The following is a 20,170-nucleotide window of genomic DNA, read 5'->3' as shown; positions in this document are numbered from 1 at the left end:
ATCAAAACTCTTGGCGACCACATAAATAGATTTTCTCCATGACGATATGGCTTTAACCTGGTCTTCCAATGGTGCATTCATCGCCACTGCAACTGAATCCACCCACCTTCCTGCTGGGTGTCCGCTTCTTCTCTTTCCTTCTACGTTTCCCAGCATTAGAGCCTTTTCCAAAGAGCTAGATCTTTGTATAATGTGTCCAAAGTAGGATAATTTGAGCCTGGTTGTTTATACCTCTAGTGAGAACTCTGGATTGATTTGTTCTTTGATCCATTTGTTTGTTTTCTTGCCTATCTATGGAATTCTCAGGAATCTTTTCTATTATCATACTTCAAAAGTGTCAATACTCTTTCTGTACAGCTTTTGATTCCATACAGCATTGCAGAGAAAACTTGCCTGCAAAAATTCTGACCTTTGTAGGTATAGACCTATCATAGCATTTGAATATCTTTTCCTAGGCCTTCATTGCTCCTACCAAGTGCTAATTTGTAGCATATTTCTTGACTGCTGGTTCCTTTACTGTTGATAGTTGATTCTAAAAGGGAGAAGCCAGCTACCACTTCAATATATTAATTGTCAATTTTAAGGCTGGTTGCTGTACCTATTATACTATTAGTTTGGTCTTCTTTATAGTTAAACTTGCATTACTAGAGCTTTCAGATCATTTGCATTTTCAGCAATCAGAGTTCAGCAAGTCCTCAGTTAACAACGATAATTGGGATGGAATTTCTGTTGCCAAGCAATGCAGTCGTAAAGTATGACATGTGACTGTATCACTTAGCTACAGCAATCCTGGCACTCCCCGTTGCCATCATTAAGTGAGGATTGTGGGTCCTTAAGAGAGTCCCAGGTGGCTTGCAAGCAGGCCAGCAGGCAGGTAAGTGGCTGCTGCCAGGTAGGGGAGCGTGCATGGGTGGCCGGTGTGGCACAAGCACAGCAGAGCTGGGGGTGGCTGCTGTTGGGCAGGGGAGGGTGTGCGGGTGGCCAGCGCAAGTGCAGCAGGTCCAGGGATAGCTGCTGCCAGGTGGGGGAGGATGTGAATGACTTACCTGTACTTGTGGTAAGGTGACTTGCAACTTTCCCTGCCAGCTTCCCTATTGACTTTGCTGGTGGGAAGCTGGCAGGGAAGGTCACAAATGGTGATCATGTGACTATGGGACGCTGCAACCATTACAAGCGTAAGCCAGTTGCCAAGCACCCAGATTGGGATCATGTGACTGCAGGGGTGCTGGGATGGCCAGAACTTCTAGGATCGGTCATAAGTACTACTCATTCAGCACCATCGTAACTTCAAATGGTTGCTCAATGAGTGGTCGTTAAATGAGGACTTTCTGTAGTGTCATGAGCACAATGTGGGTTACTGATTATTCTTCCTCCAGTTTTAAAACCATGCCCATCTTCCAATCTAGCCTTCCTCAGTATTTTTTTCATTTTTCTTTCCTAAGCTATACAAGCCCAACTGTGTGTTCCTCTCTACTATTTCTTTACAACTTTGGTATTCCAGTCTTCAACTATAAACAGCAGGTCATGTGTGCATATTTTGTCAGTTTCAGACTCAACTTGACCACAAAACCTCCTCTGCATCAGTAGTTGGAGCATAAACTTTGAGAACCATCATATTAAAGGGTTGTCAGGCAGCAGTGTCTAATTGATATTATTCAATCATTAACTGCATGCACTGTCTTTGCTATATCCTTCATGACTATGAAAGCGGTGCTGTCCCTTCTTTGTTTTTCAAGTCCTGTTAGTGAACAATATTATTTTCTGACTGAAAGTGTCCAATTCCAGTGTATTTCAATTCATTGATGGCTAAAGTGTCAACGCGTAGTCAGTTCATTTCAACTTTCGTTGTGTTGAGCTTTCCCATGTTTATTCTTTCAAAGCTCCATGTTACCACTGTAATTCTGTCTTTAAAGCTTCAGATTTTCTTTTCCTGCATGAAAATATCAGCAAGTAGACATCCCAAAGGCTTTAATCTCCTCTCATCATAAATATCACTTAGTATGCTGAAAGATCCTCAGCATTTCCTCAATAGCATTTTGAGTCCCATCCAGACTTATTGGCCTATCAATCAACACTGTATAATCAATCACTCTGTTTTCTGTCCACGTGGTTTTCTTGGTAAAATACAGGAGTGGTTTACTGTTGGTTTCTCCCATGCCATATGAAATGATCCCTTTGCCATTATCACTAAAGTGACCATCTGCTTCTAGCATCTTCCTATATCGCTGCTGCCCAACATAGGTTCCTGCTTGCTTTAACTGGGTAGCTGGGATGATCTTCATGCATTGGTCATTCTGTTGGGAATATATATCCTTGGTGTACACTCCTGATGTTCTTTGTTTACCCCTTCCAGAAACACACACACACACACCACAACAACATAGCAGGACTTAGTGGGGCTACCTGTTATAGGTAACTTTCATATGATCACAGTTCTTTTTAGGTAATTTAATTCTTCCATGAATGAAAAAAAAAAATTCAGCATGCTCAGTACAGGTAGTCCTCGCTTAACAACCCTAATAGGTACCAGTGACTCCACTGCTAAGCGAAGCAGTCGCTAAGTGGGAAATCACATGGCCACGAGTGTGCTTTCCAGCTAGACAAGATTACTCAGTTTCACACCTTTGGCTTTTGTTTGCCTCCTAACTACTTCCCCACCCTTTGGAATGCTCAAGTGCCTGCTTACTGTCTTGTACACATCGAAAGCAATAAGATCACACCACAGCCTGGGGCTGGGAGCTGCAGGCATGCTACGCAGTTTACTTTCTTGAAATCCCTTTTTCTCCAATCCCTCTAGGGGGGCAGGTCAGAGTAATGCAATCACACCAGCAGCGGGAAAGGGTCAGGCAAAGGAGAGATTTGTCTACAGAAACCACTTGCTTTTTTTTCTCCCCACTCTCCTTGCAAAATGAAGAGATTGGAGAGGAAGAGATTTCAAGAAAGTACTGTAAGCTGTTTGTGTAGGACACCTGCAGCTCCCAGCCCCAGGCTGCTGGTGCAATCACTTTGTTTTCGATCTGTAAAAGAGCAAACACCTTACTCTCTTGAAATCCCTTTCCAGTCTCTCTGCTCTGCAAGGTGTGGAAGAAAAAAAAACAGGTCAGGCACAAAACAATGCGTACTGGCTGTAATGGTGATCACAACTGAGGGACGCTACAAGGGTTGTAAATGAGCCGTAAAGCTATTTTTTCAGGACTGTTGTAACTTGGAACGGTCACTGAACAAATGGTCAGTAACTGAGGACTACCCGTAGAAATGAAATTCAGACAAATAACAAATGATCCAATTTAGGGTTGCATCTCTGTAAAAAATGGCACAGATGTGTATGGCCTGAAGTAGGAGGCACAAGTAAAAATTAACTTGGTGTAAGATGCAGTTGCTGTCCTCTTTTTTTTACTAGAGTAGAAATCTATGCAGTAGTTTATTGTATTCAGCATAGTTGTTGTACACTAAAAGCTAGCTTATGGTATAGATACAATATAATACTGGTCACATAAGACGTTACATGGATTCAGCTTCTTTTTTACTTTTTATAAAATCAGGTTTACTATTTATTATATCTTACCTAATTGATATTCTGCCATTAATCAAGGGGGAATAAAGTAATAAAGTTACAGTATCTACAAGCGGGAAGGGAAATATGACATGGCTCAAACTTGTATCTTATTCTCAGATACATTCACTTTTTGAGGGTCAATTTGATCATAGTTTACTTCCATAAAAGTATAAGTTTGCTCATACTAACAGAAAAATAAAATATCTCTCTCTCTCTCTCTCTCTGTATACACACACACACACACACACACACCAGACCTGAGTAAGATGAGAAATATATTTACAAAGTAGGTTATATGCAGTGGCTCTGATCATTTTTTATGTATTTATTACATGAGAAAAAGTTCCTTCAATGGTACAGCAGTGATTAGTGGAACAGATTCCTTTTCTATGGGTTCCTGCTACTCATAATTGCTGAGGATAAGTGAGAAATCAACTGATACAGATGTGGGGAGAGTGCAGAAGGCTGAAATGAAAATTTTGCAGAAGGATTTGTTTGCTGAAGGTATTACTTAACTTGCATTGTTATTTTGATTTGTTTATTTTTTGGGAATACTAGCAGCTACTGGGATGATGAATTAATGTGTTTGCAGCTGATTTTACTTTGTGAATTGCTTTAATATATTAATCCTGTATATTATAGGATTTACATTATAGGATTCATGAGTTTCCTATCTCAAAATGGAATAAATTTTACACAGATTTTTCAGCAATAGCCTTGGATAAAGCTGGCGGGGGGGAGGCAAAGAAAAGATTCTGGAGTAGCAAGCCTACATTAACAGAAGGCTGCTTGCACAATATTGGATGTCATTACTGATACGGACATGAACGAAGAGTTATTTATGAAACTCATTCAGTCAGTTTTAGCACACTAATCGTGATAGCAGTATAAGTGGTCCTTACTTAACGACCACAATCAGGACTGGAAAACTGGTTGTTAAGTAGTATGGTCATTAAGTGAGTCACCATGTGACCAGACCCAATTTTATGACCATTTTATGATGGTTGTCAAGAAAATCCAGCTTCCCCAATGGACATTTTTTGCCAGAAACAGGCAAAAAAGTTCGCAAATCAGAATCATGTGACCGCAGGATGCTGCAACTGGTCGTAAATGTGAATTAGCTACCAAGTGCCTGAATTGCGACCACATGACTGTGGGGGTGGTGCAATGTTTTCCAACGGTCATAAGTGTGAATACAAGTTGTAAAGCGCTTTTTCCGAGACCATCATAACTTTGGACCATCGTTAAATGAACGGTCATTAAGTGAGGACTACCTGTAAAAGCTGTGGAGGAGAGAATTATATTTTTTCAGAGGAGAGAATTATATTTTCTCAGGAATAAAGTATATAATTTGAATGCTGGTGAAAAACAGTTTTTCTGTAAGCTCTACCTTGAATATGGATCACATAGAACAAGTAATTAACAGCTGTGTAGATATTGCACTAAAAAGGAAGTATAGAAGTGGTGGGATATGTTCTTTGAATAACCTCCCAGAGTCCCCTTTTCGGGAGAGATGGGTGGTGATAGAAATTTGAAAAGTAAATAAATAAATAAGCAAACAGAGATGCTTCTGTGCATTTGTGACTGGCTATTGGTTTACCACTTATTAAGTTCACCCATGAGCAGCTGGGATGCATTGTGAACTGGACAGTGCCTCCTGCCTGATGACTGTTTCTTTGGAGCCCAAATTATTCCTGCAAAACATGAAGCAAGAATAGGAAAGTAGAAAAAATAAGATGATTCAAATATAACATCAGGTTATGTATTGGCATTATGTAAATGAATGTCAGGCTTACATATTGACTCTTTCCTATTCTCATTGTCAAATTATGATTTTTAATTCTTCAAACGGAAAACCCATTGTTTGCCAGTTTAGATTAAATGGTAACTACTTTGTTTTAGATCAAGAAAAAGATAGGAAATCACTGTGCAGAAGAACATTAAAAGAGAGCCAGTTTGGTCTAGTGGTTAAGGCAACGGGCTAGAAACCAGGAGATTGTGAGTTCTAGTCCCGCCTTAGGCATGAAAGCTGGCTGGGTGACCTTGGGCCAGTCACTCTCTCTCAGCCCAGCTCACCTCACAAGGTTGTTGTTGTGGGGAAAATAGGAGGAGGAAGAAGTATTAGGTATGTTCGCCACCTTGAGTTATTTATAAAAATAATAAAGGCAGGATAGTAAATAAATAAAGTGTATGTACTTAACTAAAATTCTGATAGCTTGTTCATGTAGTGGCAATTATGGTTCAACAGCTCAGTGTCATTTGAAGTTTTGTAGTGTTCATATGAAGAGTTATTTTTTTTCTTTGATTTAATTGTAAGAGATGTATGTCATAACATGGTACATAAAAAGAAGGAAAAAACCCAACTTCTTTCATAGAAGTATTCAATTCTGGCTTTCCAGCTAACTGGAAAATAAGCTGAGGCAGGCACAAAAACTGAACTTTCCTGTTTTCCAACTTCTACTTCACCAGAAAACAAAGGCAGCTAGGATTTTAAGAAGACACGTGTGTGTGTGTGTGTGTAGGATATGTAGTTTAGCATATTGGTATTTGCTTTTTAACTAAGCTGGTTATAATTCAGTTGAAATTTGTACCTCATTTTGGCAATCCCTTATTAAAAATGCTAATAGATCCTAATAAATATACAATTTATATTCATAAATGGCACTTTTTAAATGGATCATGGCACTTTTAAAAAACATTTAATTTTGCAGTAATTATTCAGAAATGAATTAAAGTAAGAAATAAAAAGATTTCAATTATCTCAACTCAGTCCATATTCCAATTCTAGTCACTATTGTACTTGTGTTCAAGTATACAAGCTTAAAAATTGGTTGTGCTATTTATTCTTTAGATTCTCTGTCAGGACATTTGTCCTTTACGCAGGGTCTAGGAGAGCAAAGAGACTTGCAGAGGGTTAAAACACAGTCAGCTCTAAATGTAATGAAGCTAAAATTTCTATTCTAGTATATAGGAGAGTCTGTAGTGGAGAACTGATATTAACCATAATAATAGGGTTCTGTCACTCTGTGATATAGGAGAAATGGGAATAATTTAATCTTGTAGACAATACGTTAGATTTAGACAAGAATTCAGGATTAAAAGTTTTGTTCACCAGTGGAATCAGAAGTTATGAATGTAAGATTTCCTTTCTCAATTAGATTTATGTGTCTAGTATTTGTTTTAATTCAACAACAGCCAGTAGTTGTCTCTTAAAAGCTTACAAATAGGAATTTATGTAGATTGCTTTTCCCTTTTACTTGTTTATAATTTGCTAAGTTTAAATATTGAGCAAAATAATGGGATAGAACCTTAAGAACAGGTAGTAACTACCTGTTTTTAATCATCCCACTGTGTAAAAAAGCTAGTTGCAAGACAGTCTATGAATAGCTAGCATTTCAACTAGCTTACTTTACATCACTTAAGTATAATTTAGATTGGCCCCAGAATTTCTCAGGCACATTATTCAGAGGCATATCTGTTCAATTCTGTACAATCTAGATGCTTGCACATCACTGTGTTCAGATATATTCTAAATCTGCAATATTTACACTATTTATCAACTGACACACTCTAAAAGTCTCTTAAACTTGAACATAACATTGAAATACAATAATTAATAATCCAAAGTATATTTGTTTTAAGGTATTGTTTCCCAGATCCTCAGTCCTATACCTTCCTATATCTTCTACTTTTTAGTTTTACTCTATTATATTGAATTAGTGTGTAAATGATTGTCATACATTTCTTTTTGATAGTTTCTTCTGAGACTGTCTTAATCTTCATTGTGAAGCTATGTAATCTAAACTGTGTTTCAATAATGTAAGATAGGAAACTGCTTTTATGTATGCTGATTATTTCAAGGTACTGAGAAATAGGTTGTTGTTGCTTTTGTTGTTATTATTATTCTAAAGGCTCATTTACATTTTGGGATGGTATGTCAATACAGCCATAATCAGCTGAAAAGTTTAAATTAAATGCGGCTCACCACTATGTACTTTATTTAGAAGTCAAACAAGGCTCTGTAGGGGGAGGGGGTTTCTCAAAAAGGGAGGCTACAATGAAAGAATAGTCTTCCTCATCCCCATGTGTGGTAATCCTAATCTGGATTGGGCAGTAGTGCATTTATATTGGCTTAAAATATCCTGAAAGGGCTGATGCACAATATTTATTTTAGTGTAATGGCTTTTTTGCTTTCTCACTGAATTCATTGGGATTTAATCCAAGAAAATAAAAGTGTAGTTCCCTTCAACTTTTGCTTTTGGTTTCTATTCCATCGTCATCTTCAGATGTAATAAAATAATTACCTCTTTGACTCTTTCCAGTACAGATAAAATTTCTCCCATGTGTGAGAAGTCTCCATGTATGCATATATAAGTGAACAAAACTCATAGTTTGCAACTCCTATTTGTGCCAGGAAATAGCATATAGAAGAGTAACAACCCTTGCCATGTGTGTGGTCCCAAACAAGAGGCCTTGAAACTTTCTGTATCTTAAGGCTTCTTAGATAAAATATGTTTCTGACGTAACAATCTCTACAAAATCAGTTTCCAACTTTAGAGCTTCCAGATGAGTTTTGTATTGGCCTACCCAATTAAAAATATAATGACCTCATTCGTTCTTATATTTTAACAGGAAGTGAGGGCATGCCTGAAAAGGAGGCAGTATTCATACATTGAGTAGTAATATGAGATCATACAGACTTCTACATAAGCTGTTACCCTGCATAATTAGAGTTTCAGTATCTTTAAAGGTTTGCATATGGAAGCATCTGTTAGTCAGGTGTCCACAAGGAAGTTGTACAATAGTGGCTTCTTTTTAAAGCTGTAACGACTCTTGTTTTAGAGGCCAGTCTTTCAAGAAAATAAATATAGTATGATTGTTCTAAAGTCTGTTATGTTGTAAGTGTGGTGCCTCTGACCACTAATATAATAAATACAATACAATATATATCACAGTATATATTTTTGTCATTTTCATGAAGATTCTAAAACAATAATACAGTCCTGAACTGTTACATAAATGTCCAGATGTCCATTTGTCTGAGAAAATTCTGTAATACTTTACCTCAAGAATTCTAAAATAATGAATAAGATAAAATAGAATATAAAACAAAGCTTTCTTAGGGCAAATATATAAAATCTACAACTTTTTTTTTCATCATGGTTCACCATATCTTAAGTTAAGGCAGCATACTTTAAATTTTTCAACTTTGTTTAGTCCCAAGCTTGACTGGCTGCTGTAGCTTTTTCATTTCAACACTATAGCTTTGTCTAAGATGCTTATTAACCCTATGAACTTTAGTCCTCTGCAGTTGTTGAGTTTTTAATCTTTGTACGCTGCCCAGAGTCACTGTTGTGAGATGGCAACCATATAAATTATTTAAATAAATAAATGATAAATCCACACACTGGTATTGTACTCAACAGATGCAGTGATGTATGTTTTTAAATTCTGGACCTGATATTTTTCTTTAAAACTTATTCATATAAAAATGTTTAAATAGTTTACCATTTCTCTTAAAAAGGTAATCTTGGACTTGTTATTTTGAGCTTTGGAACTAAGCAATATGCAGCTGTCTTGTCATCTTTTGAGTTTTGCTTTATATAATTTTGTTCCCATACATCTTCCAACACCATTTTTGACCCAAAGATATTACAGTATGAAAATGTTAGCAATCCTACTTAGCACAACAGTTAGTAATGTAATTTAATTAATTTCTATTCAGAATTGTAGGACTAATCAGAAACAATGGGATGGATCTGACTTGAACAAGTTTTAAATAATTTCTACTCCCTTCTAGAGATAAAACACTCCATGCCCCTTTCACAGGCAAGGGCACTAATTACATAGGTTATACTCAAACAGGATTTGTCGCTGCAAGAGTTTTAAAGAAACATACTGCTACTTTATAGTTGATTGCACTGCATTTTGCTATGTTGCTGTCTCTCTTGCCTTTTGAAAGAACAGCATTTCTCCATAAATAACTTGAAAGCAGCATTCAAAAATTGCAAGGAAATATCCTTACATTCTTTACTGGTTTTGGTCGTGGACAGCCCCTCAGTGCTCACAAATTATCAGGATCAGGTGTTATAAATAATTAATGGAACAGGCTTAGATATTTGGAAAAACTTCTATAAAGAAAATGTATTTTTCAAAATATGGATGGGGAAGATCCATATTTGTCTCTGGGACCAAAAATAGACAGAGTCCTGTAGCATCTTCAAGAGTTAACTAACTTTAATGGAATATAAGCTTTTGCAAGCAACAGCTCATTTTATCAGATGCTGCTTGTGAAACTCATACCCCAATAACGTTGGTTAGATTTGAAGATGCAACTGGACTCTGTATCTATTTTTAAAATAGGATATACTTGCACTGCATAACTATCATGAGCTCCTCTTTATATTCCTATAATGTTGCTGAAAATACTGTCAGATCTTTCTACCTTACCCATCCCCAGCTTCCTGTAATCTTTTTTTTTTCTGCTGTCCAGCACTATGCAACCCTTAGGGATAAGAGTCTGAAAAACATAGCTTTTCATTTTCCCCTCCAATGGAAAATCCAGTGAAAGATTAGTAACACTATTCATGCTTTCCTATAGTTTAGCTTTCCATGATACTTGGATTCCCTCTTCTGCATTTATGAACAAAAATCTTTAAGAATTAATATACAATGTATCACTACTTGCTATAAAAACATACTTTTTCTCAGCTTGATGTAACATTCCTGAGCTACTGCAAACTGCAGTATGGGCAAGAATCTATAAAATTAAGCGGAAATCTTTGTAAGAAGCATAGAATCTCTCCTGTAACCAAGGTAGAGTTCTTGCTTAGTTGGACTGCACTGAGTGAGGTATTCCCCCATTCCTTTCCACCTTCAGCTGTTCACTCGGTAAACTACTTGGTCCTCACTCTCCCATCCATAACCATACGTCGGATTAGTTCTTACCACCATCCTTTAGTTTTAACTATGTGATATAAGAGATAATATATACACACAATGTGTTAATGTACAAACAAAATAACATTATATAATGATAAAGACACTGTCAAGCTGAGATTGACTCCAGGTGACTACATCCTTGCTGTTATCTTGGCAGTGTTAGAGAAGTTGTTTGCCATTGTTTTCTTCTACAGTGTTGTTTCCAGTTTCCCTGGTGGTCCTCCATTCAGGTTCTAACCAGGGATGATGAATCCAGTTTAGCTTCTGAACACAGCCAAAGTAGGCTGTGTGCTGCAAACTGCTGAGGCACATTATATATGTCTCCTCAAAAGTAGATATCCCTAAATTCAGTAGAGCTTATTATACATATTTGAGAATCAGTTTGATTGAACTCCATAAGGTATACTTCCTAGTAAACATAAATAACTACATTTTCATCACAGCTATGGTGGACAAAGCCTGTCATGAATACTATTCCTAGTGATGCTTGGCATGAGCCTACTCTAATTTAATTTCAGAACCAGGGAAATACATTTTTATATCCCTAGGTATTAAACTATGAATTTTATCTCTAATGATTTGTTGCTTTTCCTTATTGCCATAGTATATGGTAGTTGTTTTATTATTTATCTTTTTATTATTTTTGTTGTATAATTTGTAATTGAAAATGCTTCCTAGAACACTGTTTTGGGCCCATAAAAGTCCTCCTCCCCCTGAAGGCGTTTTTTTAACCATAGCAATTTAGCTTCTTTTCTCTAATAAGTCTAATTTTTTTCTTTGTTTCTTTTCTTTTTTGAGGACCCCCCTACTTCTGTTTCACTGGGACTAAGGATGGAGGAGATGATTTTCAACTTGGCAGACACACATCTATTCTTTAATGATTTAGAAGTAAGTAATTATTATTCGAATGGGACACAGACTTTTTGAAAGTTTTGATTTTGTAGGCTAAAAAATGGCTGAGTGACCACTACTTTCAATGGAAGTTCTGTTCCATAAGAGAGGACTTACACTGGCAAAATGATTGGTGCTCTGGAGTCCTTCTTCATCAGCTTATTTACATTGATTTCATGGTAGTCTCCTGTCTGCTTAGTTTTTCAAGATCAGCTAAGGACAATCAGGTGTAGCTAACTAATATTTTAGGTGCTGCCACCCGTTATCTAGTCAGCCTTTTACCACTGGCTTCAAGTAGTTGTCCATTGAACTCTAGGGTGACAGCATAGGTTGAGATAGGTACAATTCTTCTATCCCTTGATGTTGATGTCTCTCCACAAATAATTCCTTCCCTCCAATGTTTATATACTTTGTTCCTGTAATGTATTCATGGATGGGGCCTACAAAGCTATATCCATATGGTACATGTGCTAAACTGGACCTTCCATATTCATTTTCTATCATGGGATATCAATGTGAAGGAAGATAGGGGCCTCCAAATTTAGGAAGTGATAAGTCCTCTGCCTCATAATCTTTACCCAACGCATCCAACAAATTGTATTATCCATTTAAAGAAACTTAAGCTTTATCTACTGTTGTATGAATATATATTCTCTTAAAAATATAAATTATCATTTGTTACTTCTGTGCTTAGTGCTTATAAGACCTGAAAAACTTGTTGGAAATTTTAATGGTCATCATAGTTTCCTTTAGTATTGTTAAGATGTTACCAATTTCTAATATTAGACTAAATTTCAAATATTAAATATAATCCTATATGATAGTTATTGAGTATAAAAGCACACTATCTTCTTAATAATTACTTAAATAGATCATTTGTTCTATTACAAATCAGAGTGAGAAATTGTGTTGAAATTAAGTGAATTCAGTAATACTACATATTAATTGCCTATTATTTCTAGAGTTTGTGTCTTCTCCAATACCATTAGACTATACTATTCTATTTTTATTAGTCATGCATCTCCTGGGTGATGTATTTTGCTATAAAATATATTTTATTTATTATATTGATTTATATAGCCATCCATCTCACAACTGCAAATCTGGGCAGCAAACACAAGATTAAAAAACCAACAAAACAAGAACAAATAATAACAAATAACAATATCACAATAACAACACAATGACACCTGAGTCATATGACACCAATCATACCTTTATAGTAAGCGATGATTTAAGCTCACACTGTTTCAACTCACACTGTTTATGTAAATAATAAATATAAATAGGCCTTTTGCATGAACTATAGGAAATTCTAGCAGTTAGTTGTAATGTCAAACTTCATAGAACCATATCAAAAGCCTAAAATCTTTGGTCCTGATACTTAAAAAAAAAATTCCCTTGGTTATAAAGAGTAGTTTCTACTCAGGTGGGTTTCTTTCATTGAACAATGGAATGACAGAGTTTTTGATATTTTCATAAAATTTCAAACATAGATTAAAAAGTCAGACTTTGCTTCCGTCATAATAAAGGCAACTGTTTATTTAAAACTGAACCGCTAAGCAAGCTTGGGGAGGATTGCCAATAAGCATTAATCATCACAGTATTGTTTGTTAGAAAGTATAAATATATGTTATTCTAGGCAGGCAAAAGAATCCTGAAGATTCACATACAGCTTTTGTTGATCAAAGTTAACTGGCAGCAATTGGCCTTTAAATATTTCCTGATGTTTCCTTTTCTCAAAATCTAACAAAATGCACCTTATTTAATAGATGAGCTGATATTACTTAAAATTAGTGTATAACAACCCTTAAATGTGGTTTCTCAAACATCTGTCCTATTTTTCTATTTTATCTGTGAAAAAACTACTCACTGATACATTGGCAAGTTACCATAAGAAAATTATTCCTTTGTATCTTAAATGTGTAAAATAAATATATTTTCAAGTGTTGCCAGTAAGGCAATTTCATATTAAATATATTTAACGTTTGGATACAAGATAACTTGACGAAGGGCATATATGGGATTCTGTTTCTGTTTTCCGATTATATATAATTTAGCCCAAGTTTAGCCCAAGCCCAAAGAGTATTCTATCTTGATCCTGTGTCCAATAGCTTATAGTTTTTCCCAGTCATGATGGAACATACATACAGTATGTTTCTTATAATTACATATCATTATAATTGAAGTTAATGAAAATTGACCATAAATTTCTTAATTTAATTGTTAAATGTCAACATTCCAGAGATTTGAGCAACTCCACTGTGTAACAAGTGTGACTTTTAAATTTTAATTTTTTGAGCAGTAGTTCCTCACTTGACCCAGCAAATTGGTTTTGAAACTGAGGGATCTTTCAAAAAGCAATTTCTGATATAGCATGAAGGAATATGATCCCAAATGAACATGTCTGAAATAGTGCTGTGGGTCATGCTATTCCTTTTAATTAGGGTATATCTCAAGGAGTAATATTTTGTAATGTTTCAGATAAGCAAGAAAACCTATAGGTTTCACTACATGTAAGTGTGGTAATAGTCACTAGTTTAGTTGACTTTAGCATAAGCTCAACAGATTCATGAAAAGTAGAAGTATTAGTCCTTATTAATCATAATGGCTGGCTGTAACTGCAGCCAATAAGTTCAGAGGCAACATGGTAGGGATGAACATTAGGATAGAGCTGTGGCTTTATGTTCTGCTTAAATGCCATTGAAAGCCATCTCGTTGGCTATATGACACAGAATGCTGGATTACAGAGGCCTTTTGTTTGATCCAGTGGTCTTCTTTTATGTTGTATTTCAACAACCCCTCCCGCCCAAAAAAACAGGCTATCCCTGTTCCATAGTTTTGAACATAAATAGGGCAGAGGAAATAATTTCTCTATGCCACCTATCTAACCTGGTCCACATTGTGTTGAAAACAGTAAAAAGATGTGGCACTTTTATTGCACCTACCCTTTAATATAAAGTAAGGTAAAGATTCCCATTTATTTGTGTGTAATGACACACTAGGGGGCAGTGCTCATCTCCATTTCCATGGCCAAAGAGCCAGCGTTGTCTAAGGTCACTTCCGCGTCATGTGGCCAGCACAACAATCACAGAAACACTGTTTAATATAGCTTTGGAAAAACAGCATGTTGTAATAAATAATTGAAATTGCAGACATGTTATGCTAGTTTTATTCATAAGAGGGGTGGATGGATGGATGGATGGATGGATGGATGGATGGATGGATGGGCGGGCGGGCGGGCGGGCAGGCAAAGTGGCTATTCTAGAGAAGTTAGTTCTAATGAAAATATATGCAGATGTTTTAAATTTGAGAATTTTATTTCTGCTTACAAGATTACCTGAGTTTCCTGCTTCCTGCTGAGTTTTGACAACACTCTTTATTAGAGTATTTTGGCACATCTGGTCTCAGGCAGAACCAGGAAGTGTAGAGGCATGAAAAAATGTAAAACAATGGCAGGGCAGTTATCTGAGACTTTGAAACCTTTAAAAAGTTTTGTTTCCCCTCTGCATTGAGCTTTGAGTCTCTTTTCATTTAATCAGTAGTAGATGAACCTTTGTAAGTTTAGTAGTGTGATGCCTTTGGCTCTGGATCTTGCTGACCTTTGGCACCTACTTTTTTTTTCTGGAGTAGACCAGTGGTAAGGCCGTAAGTTTCTTTTGTTATAGATAAACTGAACGCCAAGCAGCAATGAATAAACACTGTAGCTCCTGTGGTGTTTTCAGCATCAGCTTATTTGGCTGTCTGAAAGCACTGAATTATGTATGGGCTGGCAATACAATATATCTGACCTTTTGGTTTGTTAACTGTAATGGGTAAGAACAGTATCAATCCATATACATCCATGCTGGTTTCAGCTAGAGGCTCATTATCTGCACAAGGCATTTTAGTTGGTATGGTATGACATGAGCTGAAATGCTCCTTATCATCCTAAAAATAATTTATCCCTTTCCTTCCTCTCTTTTCTTCACTAGCCAACTTGTAAATGTTTCTGATTTGAACTTCACACACAGTTGGTATTGTGCCTGAAGGTTTGTGGAAATAGCAAACAAATCTACTAGGTCTGCACACCTACACTCTCAAATAGTGACAGCAAGTTGATACAAACATATGGCTTCTGAGTTTTGTATATACGTATCTCTCCAAAAATAGTTGTAACTCTGCATTAAACTCCTAAAGAAATAGTGTGGCACAAGTGCAATTGCAGCAATATCGTATTTTGTGTGTGTTTTTTTTAATCTAAATGATTTCTCTGTAATATCCTACAGTCTTGAAAAAACACTATTATATCTATGAGGTTTCTACACACCAATATTTGTGTTTTGAATTATGATGGAACAGACAGATATGCTGAATACATTGGCAGTGGGTAAACACTTTCTCACTGAGTTAAGTTTTAACGTAATATGACTTAGTCCTTAAAATACTTTGTGTGCATGTATGTGCTCATGCCTTTGAGTCAGTTTTGATTCCTAGCAATTATGTGGAGAAGTCCATGCAGTTTTCTTGGCAACATTTTGGAAGTGGTTTGCCATAGGTGCCTTTCTAGGGCTGAGAGGATATGAATGGCCCAAATGCACCCATTTGGCAGGACAGGAAATCATGGCTTCCCAGCTTCTAGTCCATGCTTTTTATAGACCATTCATACTTGATTTTACTTGAAAGTAAGTCCCATTTTAAAAAAAACTGTCATAAATCATAACATAACAAAAGTAAGAATAAACTCAGTTATGCAACTGTTGTTTGTATATTTTTGCAAATAATTTTTCCTTTATACCATACACATGACACAGGACATATGGTATGCAGAGGATGTGGGAAATATATTATACTTTCACAGATATTGGCAGAAAGATATAGAAACAGAGCCACATATAATTTATATAAATAAATGTACCACACACAGTAAATTCAGTATTAATAAAGTACAGGTAGTTTTCATTTAGCAACCACAATTGAGACCAGCAACTTGATTGTTAAGTGAAGCAGTCACTAAGTGAAACCACCACTGTGCTTATGATCTTACTTCAGCTTTCTTTTGCTTTACCGACCTGTCAGGGTCATAAATGAGAGGATTGCACATGAAGCTACTTTTTCATCACTATCATAACTTTGAACAGTCACTGTATAAGGCAGTCACTAAATGAGGACTACCTGTATATTGTAGGCATATTTAATGGAAAATTCAGATAGGTAACCATTGAGAAGCAGAAAAATAATTGGTCTCCAAAGCTATACAAATGTGCTTTGAAGTAAATGCTGTTGTAAATTATTAAAAACTCTTATAAAAAATATGTAAGATCCATCTGTGGGACACATACTAGATATTCTGTTTATTTCTAAATTTATATGCTGGTTCAACACAATTAATTTGAAAGATTTGTTTCAGACTATAAAAATGTTCACATCGTGAATTACTATCTTTCAGTGTTCTGTAACAGCTAGAATTGAGCCTATTAATTTTAAGAAGCATTTTCAATATTATAGCTCATATCAGGGATGACAGTGATTGGGCTTATAGGGAGGAGGTGAAGGGTTTGGTGGATTGGTGTAATATAAACAGCCTGGTTCTAAATGTTGAAAAAAACAAGGAGATTATTATCGACTTTAGAAAGAAATGGCCCAGCCAGACACCACTCTTCATTAATGGCATAGGGTAGAGTCAGTTAGTAACATCAGGTATCTGGGGGTGCAGATAACAAATAGTCTGACTTGGTCTCTTAATACTGCATCCTTGGTAAAACGAGCACAGCAGCATTTGTATTTTTTGTGCTGGATGAGGAAAGCACATCTTCCTCCTCCCATCCTTCTTACTTTCTATAGAGGCACTCAAGAGAGTATATTGACCAACTGTATTTCTATCTGGTTTGGAGGTTGAGGTTCCTCGGATAAGAAGCCTGTGCAGAGGGTGGTGACAGCAGCAGAGAAGATAATTGGGATTTCACTTCCTCTCATTCAGGATATAGCACATGCACGCTTAGTGACCCCTTCCACCCCCATTATGGCTTTTTCTCCTCGTTACTCTCTGGGAAAAGGTTCTGCTGCATTCAATGTAGAACACCCAGATTAGGTAATACATTTGTCCCCTGGGCTATTAGACCCCTGAACTCTTAATAATCCCTTCTCACTCCTTGGGTACATATGCTGTGTGTAGGACTGATATTTATTACGGATAAAGATTAGAGGAGTGGAATGGGTAAAGAATATATATTACATATTATAGTAATTATGGTATTCTTATTTTATTGCTCGAGCCAATTGCAACAAAATTTCATTTTAATGTACGCTTTGGTGTATAGTGAAATGACAATAAAATTCCATTCCATTCCATTCCATTCCATTCTACTCTACTCTACTCTACTCTACTCTACTCTACTCTACTCTACTCTACTCTACTCTACTCTACTCTACTCTACTCTATTCTATTCCTTGTCAATTAGATCTTTGTCCCTCCAGGCTGGTGAAGGCAGCTCAGGAGGTGACGTGTGGGTGGGTCCAGGAGATTCTGAATTCATCCTTGGGGGAGGGGGTGTTTCCAGCTGCCTTTAAAGAGTCACTGGTGCACCCCCTCCTCAAGTAATCATCACTGGATCCCACCGTGCTGGACAATTTTCATCCAGTCTCCCACGTCCTCTTTTTAGGGAAGGTGGTTGAGAAAGCGGTGGTGTTGCACCTCCAGAGGATCCTGAATGAAACGGATTATCTGGACCCTTTTCAGTCAGGTTTCAGGCCCAGATATGGGATGGAAACAGCTTTGGTCGCACTTTTGGATGATCTCTGGCAGAAGCAGGATGGGGGCAGTGCATCCATCCTGGCTCTTCTTGACCTCTCAGCAGCTTTTGATACCATTGACCATGGTATCCTTTTGGGTCAGCTTAGGGAGTTGGGTGTGGGTGGCACAGTTTTGTGCTAGTTCACCTCCTTCCTCTGGGGCCAGTGCCAGTTGGTTGACAGGGAGCAAGAGATCCAGCCACAGCCCCTCCTTTGTGGGGTGCCGCAGGGTTTGGTACTCTCTCTGCTCCTTTTTAACATCTACATGAAACCCTGGGTGAGATCATCTGTCACCATGGGATGAGGTATCATCAATATGCTGACGATACTCAAGTGTACATCTCCATCCTGGATGATCTAAGTGATGCTGTGACCACTCTCTCTCAGTACCTGGCATCTGTACGGGTCTGGATGGGGAACAACAGGCTTCAGCTGAACCTGGTAAGACAGAGTGGCTGTGGGTTGGGTTGGGGGCTCCTTGGTATCCAGGAACTTAACCATCTTTGGTTTTGGATGGGGTTGCACTGCCCCCAACAGATCCAGTGCAGAACCTGGGGGTTCTCCTGGACTCACAACTCCTGCTCGAAGAGCAGGCGGCAGCCATGGCCAGGGGAGCCTTTGCCCAACTTCGTGTTGTGCACCAGCTACACCCCTTCCTGGATCAGGAGGCCCTCCAGTCAGTCATTCCTGCCCTAGTCATCTTCCATATAGACTATTGCAATGCTCTCTACATGGGGCTACCCTTGAAGAGCATCTGGAAGCTACAGCCACACGAACCCCAAAGGGTGGCACATATAACACCTTTGCTGCGCAAGCTGCATTGGGTGCCAGTTTGCTTCTGGGTCCAATTCAAGGTGTTGGTTATCACCTTTAAAGCCCTACATGGCATGGCATGGGTCCAGGTTACCTGAGGGACTGCCTCACCCCCATTGCATCGACCCGTCCCCCCCTGTCAGGCAGAGAGGGCATGCTATGAAACCTGTCCATGAGAGATTGTCGATTGGCAGGGTCCAGGAAGAGGCCTTCTCTGCTGTGGCCCCTGCCCTGTGGAATAAGTTACCGCCAGAGTTGAGGCAGGCCCCCACACTCCTGGCATTCCAAAACGGAGTCAAGACTTGGCTGTGCCACCTCACTTGGGCGGGGGGGGGGGGATAGTCAATCATGCGGGTGGTTGGTACCATGATGAGGACCTGGGAAATTTTATTGAGGCTGTTGTTTCACCATCTTGGATTTTATATTTTTATTTTTATAATGAATCTGTTTTTATGATATTTTAATCCTTTATTATCTTAATTTGATTGTAAACCACCCAGAGTCGCTTGCTGAGATGGGCCATGAAGAAATGTGAGAAATAAATAAATAAATAGCATGCTGCACTACAAGCAGTACAAATGATGCTAGGCAGTTAATGTTGTTATGACCTGAAGTATGACCAAATGTTAAGCCTTCGTTTGATTCATGTGTCTGTAGTTTTGAAAACTAGAATAAAAATCTTTAAAATAGCAGTACCCTCGTTGCATTTAACAGGTATGGAAATGGAAAGAAAGAAGGCATTTGGAGCCCCTGACATATTTCATTTTGAATCCAGAATTCAAGGAGTAGAAAGAATTTGATTTTTAAAAACATGGTTTCAATAAAGGTTCAGTGCTTAGATCAACAGACATCAACAAACAAGTTCATTTACAGTTTAAAAAGAAATATTTAAATTTCTTCTAGCTTTGATTCATATTCAGTTTTACTTGTATGTTAAAAATTAATTAAGCTATTCCTAAGTACGCATTTAAAATTATTTTTAACTAATATCTTCATTTTTGTTGGGTCCATACAACTTTTCATTTCCATACACATTATGAAAGGAAGTAAAGTATATATTTATTTTTTGATACTTAGGTAATATAAAATTATCTGAGCATTGGTTAACAGAAAGAATGAGTGATGTAATTCAGACTTTGAGAATTAGCTCCAGTTTCACAGCTTTTAGAATATCCTTATATTTTAAGAATGTTATAA

The 20,170-nt window shown here is 37.3% G+C and overlaps 1 protein-coding gene across 1 annotated transcript in view; it reads left to right on the top strand.

The window, feature by feature from the left end:
• EYA1 (EYA transcriptional coactivator and phosphatase 1) overlaps nucleotides 1–20,170 on the top strand; it is a 94,140-nt gene that overhangs the window by 43,859 nt on the left and 30,111 nt on the right. The window contains exon 13 of the mRNA XM_063299380.1: nucleotides 11,297–11,386. Within this exon, the coding sequence (XP_063155450.1) occupies nucleotides 11,297–11,386 (90 nt within the window). The remainder of the gene's footprint in view (nucleotides 1–11,296; nucleotides 11,387–20,170) is intronic.

The sequence above is a fragment of the Candoia aspera genome, chromosome 3 (assembly GCF_035149785.1).
Source record: "Candoia aspera isolate rCanAsp1 chromosome 3, rCanAsp1.hap2, whole genome shotgun sequence".
In the NCBI taxonomy this organism is placed as follows: Eukaryota; Metazoa; Chordata; class Lepidosauria; order Squamata; family Boidae; genus Candoia; species Candoia aspera.
Note: the sequence above shows the minus strand (reverse complement) of the source record. Positions and strands in the feature narration are given on the sequence as shown.